The sequence below is a fragment of the Sander vitreus genome, chromosome 3, assembly GCF_031162955.1.
Source record: "Sander vitreus isolate 19-12246 chromosome 3, sanVit1, whole genome shotgun sequence".
NCBI lineage: Eukaryota > Metazoa > Chordata > Actinopteri > Perciformes > Percidae > Sander > Sander vitreus.
In genome coordinates this window covers 23330694-23347194 of record NC_135857.1, presented here as the reverse complement: position 1 = coordinate 23347194, position 16501 = coordinate 23330694, and the positions used below count along the sequence as shown (strand labels likewise).

The window sequence follows — 16501 nt, the reverse complement described above, 5'->3', positions numbered from 1 at the left end:
ATTTACAGTCAGACGTTAATCACACACATGTACACAAACACACTGCGGTGTACCTCTTTCACACCCTGTCCACATGCGCACACAAACACTTCCACAACAACCCTCCACCTTACTGCAGCCTCGCCAAGCTTGGTTTGAAAACTATCTCAAAGTACTTTTAGTGTTTTTGTTGTTGTTGTTGTGTTTTTTAAAGGATCCAGATGAGTCTTGTGAGTTTTCACACAGCAAGAAACATCTGGCACACTTTCTGTCAGAGGCATTGTCTCCTTTTATTATTTAAATGCCATATGACACATATGAGCCACATATGTAGCTGGCAAACAAAGGTAGCTTAGTTCATATGATTTGTGTGTGATATGAATTAAAGGCATACTATGTGCGGCTGTAGTTCCAATGAGACAACCTGTAGGGGGACCGAAGAGGGAAAAGTTACATAGAATACCTTTAATTCACAGCTTTTGAATTCCCTGTATATAACGTACAACTGCAGGTGGTTTAATTACCCTTCAGGCTACTACCACAAAATGTTTTTAAAGCAACACTAGAGAACTTTTCCCGCTTCGGTCTCCCTACAGGTTGGAAGCAGAATTGTCCATTACATTACATTTTGCAAGTTTGCCATATCGGGTAGCGGATCTGTAGTTCGAATGAACTGGACAATGTATTGTAATGGACAGTTCCACTTCCAACCTGTAGGGGGACCGAAGCGAAAAAGTTCTCTGGTGTTACTTTAATAAATTGTTGATGATCCTTGAACTTGCCAAATTTGTGCCCTTCTACCCTTTTTATTCTCACATTTTAATTGTTGTGCTACCCTATAGGAGCTAAATGCAAATGCTATTAGAAATATATGTGGGTCCTAGCTCTCTCCTCACCAGATGGACTCTCTAATGACTCTTTTGCTTCACCACTACCCTCTGCTGCCATAACATAACAACCTGACATAATGTCTTCATTCCTAAATGTTCTGCCTTCGGACCAAATATATATCGCTCTTCTGCTATTATTGTCAAATAGTATCTGACTTCAGTCTTTACCAAATACCACATGAAAACTGAGTGGTTCAAAACTACATTAACAGTTGGTCAGCTGTAGAGAGCATGGGAGGAAGCCACACATTTGGGGCATAGAGTATGGGGTACCACAGCAAGTAAACATTGTAATTTAAAGCATCATCTGTGGTGGTTGGATCAAGAGTGGATGGGTCAACGCGTAGAGCATTTAGATACCATAAATCATTCAGACCCAACGTGATGTCACAGGTACGTAAAACTCATGGGTAAAACTCGGTTAATTTCAAATCGACAGTTGACTTTTAGTTTCACACGGACCCCAGTCTCCTGTATGAAAGTGCTGTGTTTGTTTGACCTTTCCGCCACCCCAACATGCCTCCTTAATTGAAAACTCTTATACTTAGTTACCACGCTTCACTGTTTGCTCTCACGATAATTACTACAGCCACAAGAGTTTGCCGCCTAACAAGAAACTTAATTGTCGCTATGAAATGCTTGAACAATCGACCCATATGGTCGTACGGTTTTGGGTGAGGATGGGCAAAAAAGTAGGTTTCATGGTTTTCTCAATTTAATCAACAACCACACAAACATTGCAAGACCTTAGATCATTATTATAATGTACTGGTAGCCCATTCCTCTGGCAGGGCCTGATGTCAAGAGTAGTGTGAGCAGAAAACATTGCGAATAAGGGGCAAAGGTGCCTCATCTAAATTTGACAAGAGTACATATTTAGTAGTATCCGAATGTTAAACATCTTTTAAAAAAGCACTACCTACAGTGTGAAGTCATTATACAACCAAGACAATGCCCAAGCCTGCCGTTGAATGAAAATGAACTATCATTTTGCATCAGAATGCTATCAAACCTCCACAAGCCTTCTCCACTTGCCAGCCTCATTTAAACTTGATCCCTTTTAATAGTCTTAATGGTGCTACATGCTGGGAGAAGATATTCTAAATGAATAACTGAGCCTTAAAGACACTTCAAAGTTCAACTTTTTATTTGTTTGAGTGTTCACAGCACACAAATGTTCCATAGTAATTGAGTCAGAGCTATTAAAATAAATCTCTCATATTCTCATCAATACACTTCAATTTAGTTGAAATGCCTTACACTCATCCAACCTCAGTCTTTCCTTTTTATAGTGCCATATGTCGGAGGAGGGAGTGATTCCTCCTGCATACCTTTCACATTTAGTATTGCTGCCACCAAGGGAAGGCAAAACAAACAGGAAAATAGGCAGAGGATAAGAGTGCTGCTTTCCTGGAGCCGAACTAGAGAGGCGGTAAATCATAACCCCTGAGCCGAAACTGAATTCACCACACCTATCAAAACCCATTTAGGATCAGAGGTCAGAGGTCCAACCATTTACTATTTGTGAGCTCCCCCTTTTTTCTTCAATCCTTTTCTTTCAGGGGAAGAAAACAGATAAATGAAAACCAAATACACATGGATAATCCCCGGCGTCTTTCCAAAAAGGAAATGATTATATTTGAAGTTATATGAAAGTGCTTCCTGAAGTGAAGGAAATGCACTAGATTTTTAGGCCTGTTTTGTGATCTAAGAAAAATATAAGCAGACGCATACTGGCAGAAAGACAAATATATAACCCTCCACAACCTTCCCTTTCTCTCACTATCTCAGCCCCTCCATGTGCATTGTGATTTACAGTATATTTCAACGCAGAAAGAATTTCATACAAAAAGCAAATGTGCTGGAAAACTCTAAAAGGTCCTTCTGGCCAGAGACATGAAGGGAGGAAATTGCATTGATCAGCTCAGCTTCTTTTGGCATCTGTCCGCCTTCTTCATTTTTTCTTTCCTAAAGTGAGGGCGTTTGTTCCACAGCTGCTGATTTATATACAGTCATCTAAGATGTTTGTCTTTGTCTCTCATTCTATCAACAGTAAGCTGATGAGTGGAAGTGAGTGGCAGCATCTCAGTGCTTATAACAGAAACTATAAACTTCAACTACAATCAGCTTTTTGGGGGAGAAGCCAGAATAGACTTTCAATGGCTGCTTTTATTTTTAATATGTCAGGCTCAATACCACTCAAAGCTTGCAAAATCATATGTTATTTCTGACTGAGGAACAATAACAAAAAGCTGCATCATGTAGTAGTAGGTGTGCTGTTATATTATGCACAATTCGACCATAGAAATTTTTCCTCACTGTCCTCACTTTTTCGTCCTAGTCAATGGAATCTGCGATGAAAGCCCCATTCAACCATTTCACATAATTTCCTATGCATTTATCCCCAGTATACTTTTTAAATAATTTCATGCAAAGTCCAACACGTTTTGTGAGTCAAATCATACAAATAACACTTTCAATTAATGATAACTAATAGTGTTACGTTCTTTATTTAGTCTAGGTCTTAAGATCAAAAGTCTACGTGAGTTTTAGTCATATTTAGTAACTTCATCCTTCTTATTGTTGGTCAGTTTTTAGTTAACTAAAACAAAATTTTAGTCTTGTCTTAGTCGATAAAAAAGCCTTGAACATTTTTGTTTGGTGTTAGTCGATGAAAACCCGAAATAATTTATTTTAATCTTGTTTTTAGTCATTACATTTGTTGGCACAACTTTGCCTGCCCAGACAGAAGAACTGGTACTGACAATTAGCCAGAACATGGCATGTTTTGGTACAGTTGAACTATACTGTGTTTATAATTGTTTGCACACTTTAATTTACGTATATTTGGAAAGAGAATATTTGGAATATCTTAACATACAATACCAGATAATATAAGCTATTAGACAAGTAACTACTGCCTAATAGACTTTAATCAAGCCCAACGCCAATCTTCCACATAAAATGCAGTGCATTCTAATAACCAGCAGGTATCGCAAAAAGATTACATTAGATGTCATAGAGCCATTCAAAATGGACAGGACTTGACTATCAAACGAGTGTTGCAATGATATGTGTGGTGTTACTAGGAAGATGATTCAGGCACACAGGAAGAGAAATAGACATACCTTATACTTAATACCTAAACATTAAACAGAAAATATACATTAAATACTGCGACCAGTCATGTGACAGTTAAGTTTTAAGTTAAGTTTAGCCGAGAAAAGGTGACTTTGAGCCGAGGAACGGTCACCGTGAGGTAATGGTCGTGACAGTGGCCATGACAGTTAAGTTTAGCCACAAAAAGGTTGTAGTTTGAGTTAAAACGCCGGCCCCGTTAAGTAGTACTCCCGGGACATGAACATCCTTTTCCTGGGTGAAAGTCTTGTGTTTTCCCCTTAACTTCTTCCAAGACCCACCCATCCACCCTGACCTACTCAGATGTTTTTGTCATATACAGCGTCATGTCAATGTGGGGCTTACAGTAATAAATACGTGGAATACATAGGAATTACAGTGCATTACTTTTCAATGCTATATGTACCAATGGTTTATGAGAACAGCCTTATACAGTACACACACGTAATTCCCAATACTAGTTCAAATTATCTTTGTGTAACTTTTTCTTCTGTAAGCGCCATGAGAACAGCTGTAGGACAAATTTGAGTTTATGAGACAGGGAAGACAGAAGCTGTGACAGAGCTAATTTTAAAAGTGCATATTTTTAGCTCCTCGTCTGGAACTTTTATTTACTACCCGCTGTTGCTTCCCCCTGTTTTTCTTCATGTCTTCACAGCTCAGGAATGCGCTGGACAACAGATCCGTGATTCCCTGTTACAGTGAAGAGTTTTAGTTTAGGACGATTGATGGTCGCTTCCCCGCTGAGTTCACATAGAATCAGCCTGTTTCCCCACAGTTTCTGAGGTAATCTCCTAATTCCCTGGTGATGTTCAATCGCCACAAACCAAGAAATGCCACATAGGGCTTGTTTTACCATGACCAGCATATTCCCCAATTAATCATAGCTGCACGTTGAGGCATTATCTCTTTTTGTGTCAGCACCACATGCAGGTGAGGGTACGGTAAGCTTTAAGATAGCAGTGCATTGATTTAACAGTTGGACAAACAAAGTAACAAAACCTAAGAGTTGTTCACGTAAGGGAAATTCTGTTTACTTATCTATTTGCTCTCTCTGAAGGATGTTATGCAATTATTTATGTAATATAATTATCAATCAAAGAACATATTAATGAACTACAAAAATTATAAATGTAAATTAAATTTTGGTATATGTGTGTCCTAGCTCTATGGGAATATGAGGATTTTTTTGTAGCTATGTTGGCTGTCATATCTTTCTCTTTTGCCCACTATAACATTTTCTGTTCTGGGTGAAACCTGAACTAGCTGTTGTTGCAACATGACATATTTTCACATGTTGGAACAGTTAGGGTGGCATTGATCGCCATGACCTCTTGACCGTCACAACTCCACACAGTCTTGAAGAGATGCCTCGTCTGGGGAGTCAAAGGAGAGACAGAGGGTGTAAGTTGGACATCCAGAGGTTTAGATGTGTCACTGGTCCAACAGACATGCTGGACTTAAAGATTAATATACACACACACACACACACACACACACACACACACACACACACACACACACACACACACACACACACACACACACATATGCATATGCTGACAGGTGTGCATCATGTAGCCCCGGGAGGACTGTGCTCGGAATTTGTTGGTTGGCTCTATTTGAGACCTATGTCATTCTTTGATGGCCCAAACAAATTCCCTCTGGTTTACAGATCGCTGTATTGCAAAAGCAGCAGTACTTGTATATGAGCAAACATCCAAACCCTTTAAAAGACAAGTTCTTTGCGACCACCTAAATATGTCATTAAAGCACAAAATACGACGAGGAAGGAAGGCACAGAGCTACACGGTTTTCAGTGTGGGAGATTTCACAGGGGCTGTGAGACTGTTTTAGGTCTTTCCAAGCTGTCGTTTTGAGCCATAAATGAAAGCAAAACAACAGTGTCGGAGCCAGCCTAGCCAGTTGAGGCTCAAGGACTCCATACTTTCAGTCTCGGTTTCATATCAAGCCAACACCACTTCCAAACCTTACTCCTTTAACTGTGCAATGGCCTTCTAGCCATCCATTTTCTCTCTAGATCCAACCTACTTCCCTGCATGTCCCTCTGCTTCAAGCTGTGTCATTTTGGTTCTATCTTTCCCACTCTCATTTACGCTCTTTTCATTCTATTTGATTGACTAATTTCAAAATTTCAATCTTGACTAATCACTGCTGAGGGTAAAAAAAACAACTGCCCTCTTTACCTTGCTTTGTCTCCATCTCTCAGTCCATTTTCTTTACATTTCCTGCTCCTTTCGTCTCTCTCTCCTTTTTTGTCTGCCTCCTCTGCTCCACTTATGCATCCCAGCAGTCTAGATTTCCTTTCCTCAGGTTATAATAGTTAGACTGTGAAATCACTTGGGCCCCACACCCCTCCCTTCATCCCTGTGTCCTTCTTTCCCCTTCCACTCCCTAACATCTTTCTCTCCCTCCTCTGATCCCTTCCCTTCTCTCACTACTCATAGCCAAACTTTAATATTTATGGCCTCAAAGATTGAGAAGTGGGTGGGGGCACGGAACTTTACCTCGCCTATGATTACTTGCGTGTTGTCAGGAACCAAGCGAGGTAGGGTGAGGGTTGCAATACAAGGTTGAGGCTGCAAAGCTGCAGCCCTGCAGAGCAGAACAGAGGCTACCCAATCTCCTCCAAGCCCCCATACTGAAGTGATTAGGCCACAGGAAGCTGAACCTGACATTGCTGACACTAGGCCCCCCTACCACATCCTGCCCCAACATCCACCCACACCACACGACACCACCTCTCTACGCTGACACCCGACTCACCGTGGCAACCACAAGGCTGATTTAAATCTTCTGATATAGTTACAGAGGATGGAAGAGCAGAGTATGCAGGACATTCAAGGGAGTGAAATAAAGTCAAGAAGAAACCTGAGATCAGTGGGGGGGGGCATGCTTGGCGACTGGTTCTGTTATTGTTTCCCTGTCTCATGGTGTGGTGGTAGATATAAACAGGAACAAGCAATGCAGCCTGCCAATTTCAAGCCTATGAAGTATAAGTGGGATCACTACTGCAGGTGAGTTATTTTGGCTGCTGGGATCTCATGGATCAAGAGATGTGTGACAGTATGTTTTTATTTATATGAAACGTTTTGTACAAGGATTTATATGTGGCTCATGCACTCCATTATCCCACATTTCTTATATTTTTTTAATAAAATAAAAGAGGAATTAAAAGTATTTAAGTAAAAGTTGCCGGTTGCCTTCTCCCCAAATAAACAGAAAACATGCACAAGTTGTATATTCGCCTAACCAATCCAGTGCATTTTAGCTTCGCATTTGGAGTAGACAATATAGTGATTAAGAAAGAGCACTACTGCCCTCTTGTGTTTGGGGGTGGAAAGGGCAGAATTGAGAGCATGGAAATTGCTTTTCATATACATATCATAAGTACAAGAGGAGAGGGACATAGGTGTTGTGGTGAATGGTTCACTTGAATTCCACACACATATTTCTGAAAATGTAAAAAAAAAAAGCTACATCTATGATTGCAATAATAAAAAGAACTTTTCGAAATTTATGCAAGGATATATTTTTACCTTTGGACAAATCCCTGGTAAGATCTCACCTTGAATATGCAAGCTTCGTCTGGTGTCCATATAAATTAAAATATGTTGAAAGGGTGCAGAGAAGAGCTATTCAATTAATTCCAGGAATGAAAAACATGTCTTATGAAGATAGATTGAGGAAATTAAGTTTACCGACTCTCATATTTAGGAGATACAGAGGAGATATGATTCAGGTATATAAGCTTGTACAGGGAATATATGATGTAACAGTTGAGCCTATCTTTCAGTTTTGGAACAATCGGTACGAGACACGAGGGAATTCTTTAAAACTTTACCCTAGAACATGCCTGTCTGAAAAGAGAAAGAACTTTTCACACTCCGTGCGGTAAAATCATGGAATGACCTTCCAGAAGAAGTTGTGCGTTCCGCTGCTTCTATTAATTCCTTTAAGAATAGGCTGGATGCATTTTGCTTGTCAAAAGGTGTAATGTATACATATAAAGCTTGTCAGTAATTTATGTAATTAATTTATGAACTTTTAGAAAACGTGTGTTAATGTGTTTTTATAGATGTGCATGTATGTGTGTATGTGTATATGTGTATATATATATATATATATATATATATATATATATATATATATATATATATATATATATATATATATATATATATGCATGTGTGTATGTATATGTATATATATATATATTTGTTTTGTGTCTTTTAGAGTCTGGGATAGAGGATTGTATATCCTGTACCAGAAATCTTTTCAATAAATTTCAATAAAATCAAAAGTGGGACAAATATGTGATTTCACTCACTCACTCAAAAAAACATATCAAAACCAATGCTTTTTCTCTACAATTTGCTTTATTAGTGCCTTAAATCAGCAGTCCACTAGAAAGGTTTCCACGGTACATTGGGTTTCTTTTATTTACACAAAAGATTGCAAAAATAGTTTGATTTCTACATTGCATATTCATAACATCTAACAATTCAAATGTAAGCTGTATCTCCTCTTATCATTTCAAGTGAATAAGTTATTATATTATATTCAGGTTAAATTAGGCATATTTAGGCATGGAAATATTCCTGATTCTGTCATGAGCGCCAACCTAAAACTCCAGATAAGCATTACCCCTCATTTTAGCTGTTATTTGTTCCCTCTCACTGTCTCCCTCACACTCTCTTGCACCAATCAAAATGTGTGTCTTATTTAAAGAAGTGATTACTCTCTGCTTGACTCTCATCTCCGGTGAAAGTGTTTCATTTCACTAATGCAGAAGTGAAACCGTCTCACTGAATTCTCTGGGGGCCGTGGGAATAATCAAAACACTGCAAGAGCCAGCAAGGAATACAAACTCCAGTTAAGAACAAAGGAAATGGAAATCAATGGAAGGATATGCAGATTTTTTTGACAGCTCGACACGCAACTAATCTTTTGGGAGTTTGCCCTCTGTTGCCTTTGCCAGGTTAAAAAAACAACTGAGAAGGGAAATATAAAATGCAGTGTTGTAGAAAGGGCACAGCATTACACCTACTAGGTTTGTGTGAAGGTGTTCCAAAACAATCAATAAAGAATGTACTGCAATGCAAGCAAGGCTGAATCGCCTAAGGCATGGTCATGTCTTTAAGTGCACTGCTACCAACCTCAGGAATTCATTTAAAGCTGTATTATTTAAACATTTTGCTTCATGTCTTATGCACAGTTGTATAAGTCAGTTTGTCGACACTTCAGTAGCTTTAGGAAAGTCTCCATCTTATGGGCATCTTTCTTGAAGCAGCTGAGTAAGGTATAGTCTCTCATCACAGATTCCAGCATCTCTGGCTGCACATCATACTGGAATAGGCCCTGTTCACTGCGGGTTGCGGTCAACATTCCCTCATCCAACATCTTCACAAAAACATTTGGAAACATGACGTTAATATTAAGAAAAAATTAAAGTGAGCTAGAGAAGTTAAATTAGTATCCAACATTTTTACAAGCAGTAAAAATTGAATTATCGTAATTATACATGCTAGTGTGTGTTTAGCTGTACAACAGTAATTTAACAATGGGATTTCACCCACCTTCTTGATGAGGACCACAACGCCTTGCTCCAGACTGATCAGTTTCTCAGACACCCACTTGGTCTTGTTGAGCAGCATGTCAGGAGCAGCATCGTAGTGATCCAGTGAGGTCTGCAGGTAGACCAAAGGCTCGATCCATGACTGGACGAGCATCAGCACAGAGTGGAGCAACCATTTGTCCTGCAGGGCACACATGTGAAAAGTTGAAAGAAATGAATGAATGAAGACACAAGCAGTAAAAAAACAAACATAGCTGGCCACAAAGTTGTCCTAACATACCAACATAAAAGAATACACTACAAAACATGACAGAACTTACTTTGCTCTATTCATGTATTGGTGGGAACAAGCAGCCATGTGCCTTTCACATGTATTGTAAGATATTGATGAAGATAGAAGATATTATGGAAGATATTAATGCATGGCTTTTGATCAAGGGCTCGCCAGCTACAAATCAGCAACTACAGTAGGCTGAAATGTCATGGGTGAAGCCTGCTAAAATTCCCCTAAGCAGAGCAGACTCCTAAGCAAGTGCGAATGACCACCATACAAATGGCCATGGCACTATTTCAGCAGAAAGGGTGGAGGATTATGGTGATGACATAACTTTCAACCAGCAGTTTCAATATAGTTCACATTTAGTCCTTACAAATATTGCTTTTGCCATTTATACTTGGCCTTTGTTAGTTAGAGGAGGATTATTGTAGAATATACCATTAACTAGATAACAGTTAACATCAGCCAAATCACCCTTCATAGGCCTTTATGCTAAGTGGCTCATTCAAGTTTCCACACTGCTGATCAAGCTGACATATGGCCTTAAATGCTGTACCCTGTTGGACAGTAGTCAAAACCTCAGTAGGCACAGACACACAAGAAATGTTTTGAAATGTTATACAGGCAAGTATATTTATCAGATTTGAGGACCTTTCATTGTAATTAGTGCAAACAACCCATCATTCAGCAGCTGAGAGGGGCAAGCATTATAAGGAGGGGGAGGACTTGCACTAAGCATTGTTATTGCTATAAAAAAAGAAAAGAAAACCTGCGCTCTGAGAACCACTGCAGCTTCAAAGTGATTTGTGAGCAGGCCTGTGAATGCAAACAGTCATGCATTAACACTACCCCAAAGCCTGCACACACACATCCACTCAGATGCACAGAGACAAACAGACACAAACAAATCCAGGCACACACATAGACATACAGAAGCACATTTACTTGTATTTTGTTTGTTTAGACAAGGAAACTGACTGTGTACACACATATAAGCAGTGACACATAAAAACAGAGGTGCGCACACACAGACACACATACTGCCATTGTTAACAGATTAATATCAAAGTACTGTCAAAGTAAATAAAAACATTCTGTGGTGCTCAACGGCCAAGTACTCACAGATATCTGTTGGATTTCACCTTTGGAGCTGGGGATGGGTAAAGCTTTTGTGATGCATGCATAGCCTACTTGGTTCCTCTGGAGCTGCAATGGGAACGGGATAAACATCTGCTCCTAGAAATCCAGACAAGCATGGAGGGGGGGGGGGTACCTAAGTTCTCGTAGGTACAGAATTACAAGAACACACAAAACGACATATCGGGAAAACAATGACAAAAGCTTCACTAAATGTGACCATTGGATACATGGCAGAGACTAATTTTGTTCAGCAGCATGTTCTCATCTGTTAGACCTCATGCATCCTCATGCAGTCCTACATCATCATGTAGGAAAACAACATAATTCCATTTTTCTTTGGATGATTCAATTTCTTTCAAGTGTTTTTTTTTTTTCATATGAAAAGTAATATACAACTTCTCAAACACAAAATGCTGAATTGCTGTCACTGTAGCCTTTGCCTATGGCTGTTTCTACAGCACTGCTTTTCAAACTGCTGATTTCACATTTCATAAAACTATTTTCAAAAAAACGAACTCATGCCCAACATGATTGGATAAGAACATTTCCAACATAGATAATGGGTATTTTTAGATTGCCTTTGCGTTGAATGCTCTCTTTATTGGCACAATGAAAATCATTTTCTATTGCCATGCAATTCTCAGTGTAAATAGTGATTCTGTTTCTCCTGAGGCTGTACACACGACAAATGCCTTTACTGTAAGAATCTGTGGATGCAACTGGTCTGCTAAACCCTTTTTTCCCATACAGTACACAAGGGCAAAGATTCATTTTGGGGTAGTGGTCGGTGTTACTCACAAACAAAGAGCATGATTCTTCTGAGACACGGTAGATTAGCTCAGCGTGCTGGATGACTCGGTCTAGAAGTTTCTCTTGGGAGATGGAAGGGCAGCGGGAGAGGCTACCCTGCTCTTCCCTACAGTCTAGCGGGCTGCTTACAGTAAGAAGATAGGGCAAGAGCAAGACAGCCCATACACCCCGCTGCATGACTGAAGACAACCACATACATACAGATGTTACAAATACTCATGCAAACATGCACAAAAACCTGATCATTCGATATATATATATATATATATATATATATTTTTAAAGATTTTTAGGCCTTTATTTCTGACAGGACAGCTTTAGACATGAAAGGGGAGAGAGAGAAGGGGAATGACATGCAGCAAAGGGCTGCAGTTCGGAACTGAACCCGCAGTCGCTGCTTCGAGGACTGAGCCTCTGTATATGGGTGCACGCTCTACCAGGTGAGCTACCCAGGCGCCCGATCATCCGATATCTTTATTGTTTGCTGGAGTACTGCCTTCTTATTATCAGTTACATTAATCAAAATCACTGCTCGACTAAATAAACGGGTGTAATTTCTGTCAATACAATTACAAAACATACTGTCTTTCTATCTAAATGTGATGCATTACCTGTCACCATGAGCATTCTGTCAGTAGTCTTCAAGTCCTTCCTAGTTTTCCTGTCATGCTGACTCCATTTATAAAGCCTGACCAGGCCATGAATAAAGGAAAAGGTCATTTTGGTCTTGCGTAGGTTTTTGTAAATAAATACTGGTCTTCCCAAAGCAATGCATTACTTTTCTCATGCATAATACCAAGATGGAAACTATAGTCAGGAGTGTTAGGTCTAAATATCTTTGTTTCCTAATTTAAAGTTAAGAACTGGGAGTTTTTCTAAATATATTTGGCAATATGAAATCTGTATCAGCCGATTTGTTTTGTACATTCCTATTCCAGCATCCTGATACCATTGGTTAACAATCCAAGAATGAAGACTGAGACTGATTAGATTTATCAAACAAAAGCTCAAAAAAGGAATATGCTGAAAAATCCCTCCTTTCAGCTAAGGATGTAATGTAGATTTAAACATGCATGACAGAGAAGGCTGCAGAAAAGACAGCGTAGAACTGTAATAGACACAACAAAGAGGGGCTGAAAGAATGAGATTTATAAATCACTGAGATCTGACTAAACCCCTCAAACATTTTTTTATTTTGACATTTATATTCCATTCTGCTCAGAAAACCATGGGTGTGTGAGAGTAGGTCTGCCCTGAAGCTAGTTTGAAGTGAAGATAGTTTCTCAAATGTAATGACTGTGTTTAGCTGTAGAAGGAAGCGCATGTTTAGTAGTAACCCTTGCCTGCTTGAAAAGGACTACATAAAATGCTCAATTTTTACATTACATGTCATTTAGCTGACACTTTTACCCAAAGTGCCTTACAATTGCTATTGCAGAGGTTGCACACCTCTGGAGCAACTAGGAGTTAAGTGTCTTGCTCATTGGTTGACGTATCGCAGTGGGAATGGAACAAAGATCTCACACACCAAAGCCATGTGTTATATCCACTGCGCCATCACCACCAACACAATGTATCTCTCTCACTGCACTACTTGTTTTATCTGTCCTTGTGTAAGTGTAATCAAATTGGTAGATTACCGGCGATGAGTTGTCTGGTAAAAAATCCATTAATTTATTTTGGATGCGATTTACAGGACATTCTTGCCCCGTACACATACAATTGAATACATTTATCTGCTATATAATCCACAAACATACTTAAAATAAATCAGGATACTAAATAAGACTGTGTCTTTAAATTATTCCAAACAATGAAGAGAGGGACAACATTCAATAGGCTTGAGCTCACATTTTATTTCCTTAGTAAAGCATGATTAAGGATAAGTTCAAGACAGACAATGGATCAGAAAGGGGCTGCTGATGGGTGTCGAGTTACTGATCCTCAAGACACCTGAAGCCTCATGTCGTATATCAGCCTTTTCCATATGAAACAATGTTCTTTTCTCATCACCTTTTCCTTCTCCATCTCCTTGGTTTAAGTACACCTCTCCAAAAAACATCTTGTTTTTCTCTTACCTCCTTATGTTAAATCCTATTAAATGTACAGGGAATTTAAGACAACTGTGAAAACTGTATGTTGGTACATGTTGGTACAGTTGGTATAATATGACAGGACTCAAGTCACAGTTGTGAGGGTATTTTTGCTCAATGTAATCTGATTTGGATATGAGCCAAAAAGGTATTTGCAGAGTCTTTGTAGCACAACCTTATACAGCTTAAACCTAATTTCTTGTATACATTCACATTTAAGGTATTTAAGGTTTAGTGTTTGTTTGTGCAACCACACTTCATGGGCATGCATGAAAATAAACCAAATCTAGAGAGTGTCTGCCATGACCAGTAAGCTGATGTTTTAGTGTTAATGAAAGTCTCTCAGTCAACTACAGAGGCTGATAAGGGAAAGGAAACGTGGTCCATTTTATGGCCACAGAAAAGATAGAACTGTAAGTGGTTTATGCTGCAGTGATAGATAGAAAGAGATAGAGACATACAGAGAGACAGCATTATTAAACACACAATAGAACAATAGTAACACTACATAAACAAAACAATATCATAGAGAATTATACATAATTAAGTCATTATGGGTTGAGGTTAGTATAACCTTATTGTACAATACATGTTTGGGTTATTTTAATTACTTAAGTGCACCATACAAATTTACTGTATGTTCTTACAGTATATTATATTACTCCATTATCAATGATAGCACTTTAACTATTATTTCATTTTTATATTTACATGTGACTGCCTACACAATTTAATTTGCATGATATAGTTGCTTATACTTCTTTCAGTCTGGTGATATGGCTACTAAAGCTCAGAAAAGTCTTTTGAATTTGTCACACCAACATGTCCATTTATTCTGAAATCTATTTGGAAACCTCTGATAAAAGCCCAGTAGCTGTTACTAATAGGCTTGTGCCGATTGGCGATCAGATCGTATATCGATGATTGAAGGATTGATCGTTGATTGGGTTTTCCTATGCATATATTAAAGTGATTTTAACTAACTTACTATTAGAGATATTCTGCTACCGATACCAGTATGGGTATTGTCTCTGATACTGCCTAAAATGCTGGTATCGGTATCGGGAAGTACTGGAGTTTATGCACCGATCCGATACCACATAATACAGCCCTAAAGAAAATCTACGTTAAAGTAGTTTATTTATGTTCTTTTTCCGTTATAATTGACTGTCAAACTGGATAATAAAAGAAAGTTCTGTGGCATTCATGTTTCACAAAGAGTTTAACCTGAGCCAGACCGACAACAAAGATTGAAATAATATCACATCCATACAGGGATAGTAGTATGCAGTTGTTAAAACATAATAAAATATATGACACACTGGCATCGGATCAGTACTCGGTATCAGCCGATACAGAAGTTCAGGTATCGGAATCGGTATCGGGAAGCAAAAAATGGTATCGGACCATCTCTACTTACTATCATAACTATAATATCTGTGGGCAGTGGTTCAATCCCCAGACCAACAGAGAGGATAAAAAATCTGGGTGGGGAAAGTGCTTGTCCCTCCCTCATTACCACCACTGAGGTGCCCTTGAGCAAGGCACTTAACCCCAACCGCTCCAGTGGAGTTGCTCAATGTCCAGCAGATCAGACTGTGGTTGTACTGGGCAGCTTCCAGGTATGAATATGTAACTGTGTGAATGTGATAGGTCGCCGTTGCAAATGAGAATTTGTTCTCAATCGACTTACCTGGATAAATAAAGGTTAAATACTCTTTATTTTCTGGGGGAGCGGAAAGTTTGCCTGCTAAGCCACGTTAATCAGCACGAGTGAATATTAAATCCTTAACGTTAATTACAGTACAGAGTCTGCCGTTCCTTTTCCATGCATCTGACATCTGATGTGCTTCTTCCAGACAGTCACCCAGACTCCCTGGCTTCCCGGCTGCTGTCAGGGGACGGGAGCTAACATTACATTAGGTAAGCCCGCACCCGTTAACGTTACTGGGGGCTAAGATACAGCACTTAACGATCAAGTTTCCCTGGGGAGCAGACTGCCAGGGAGTGGGTGAATAACCAGACTCTGATAAATGACGTTCAGGGCGCATGCTAATACTGACATTAACATTAGTCTTTGAGCCTGAAGTGAATCGTTGTTGACGCTTTTACATGTACGCGACTTCTCGAGAGTGAGGGGCTGGAGGCCGCTAGTCTGTGTGCTATAAAATAACATCATTGATTGGAAAAAAAAATATGTTATTAGGATTTTATCTACCTAGGCGGGTCTCAATCTATCGGGGCGGCCCACCCAAGTATAACCTATGTATGGGAGAAACTTACAGATACCTACAGAGTTTCACACATTCACAATTGCAAGGGATCTATTCATGTCCACTGTACAATTTCTCTAGAGCATCTTCCTATTCAAAACCCAGCCCTTAAACTTTGAGGCTGCTGCTACTTGCTCCATACTGTACTTTGTGCTACAGGGCTAGTAACACTCATGTATAGTGTCTGTTATTCTCTCTCCATGGGTCCTTGAGCTGCACAGTGCACTTAAAAGGAAATTCAGCCTCACACAGATTCAGTATGTTGGTGGCAAATTGTGTACTAAAGTATACCATTTTTGGCT

General features: G+C 39.3%; 1 protein-coding gene across 1 annotated transcript; it reads right to left on the bottom strand.

Moving 5' to 3' along the window:
• Positions 1-9236: 9236 nt before the first annotated feature.
• On the bottom strand, positions 9237-12028 carry smtla (somatolactin alpha). Its single transcript, XM_078244165.1, has 4 exons — positions 11822-12028; positions 11006-11119; positions 9608-9787; positions 9237-9431 (listed from the first exon to the last, which is right to left on the bottom strand). Exons 1-4 carry the CDS (start codon positions 12026-12028, stop codon positions 9237-9239), a joined length of 696 nt encoding a protein of 231 aa, XP_078100291.1.
• Positions 12029-16501: the final 4473 nt, after the last annotated feature.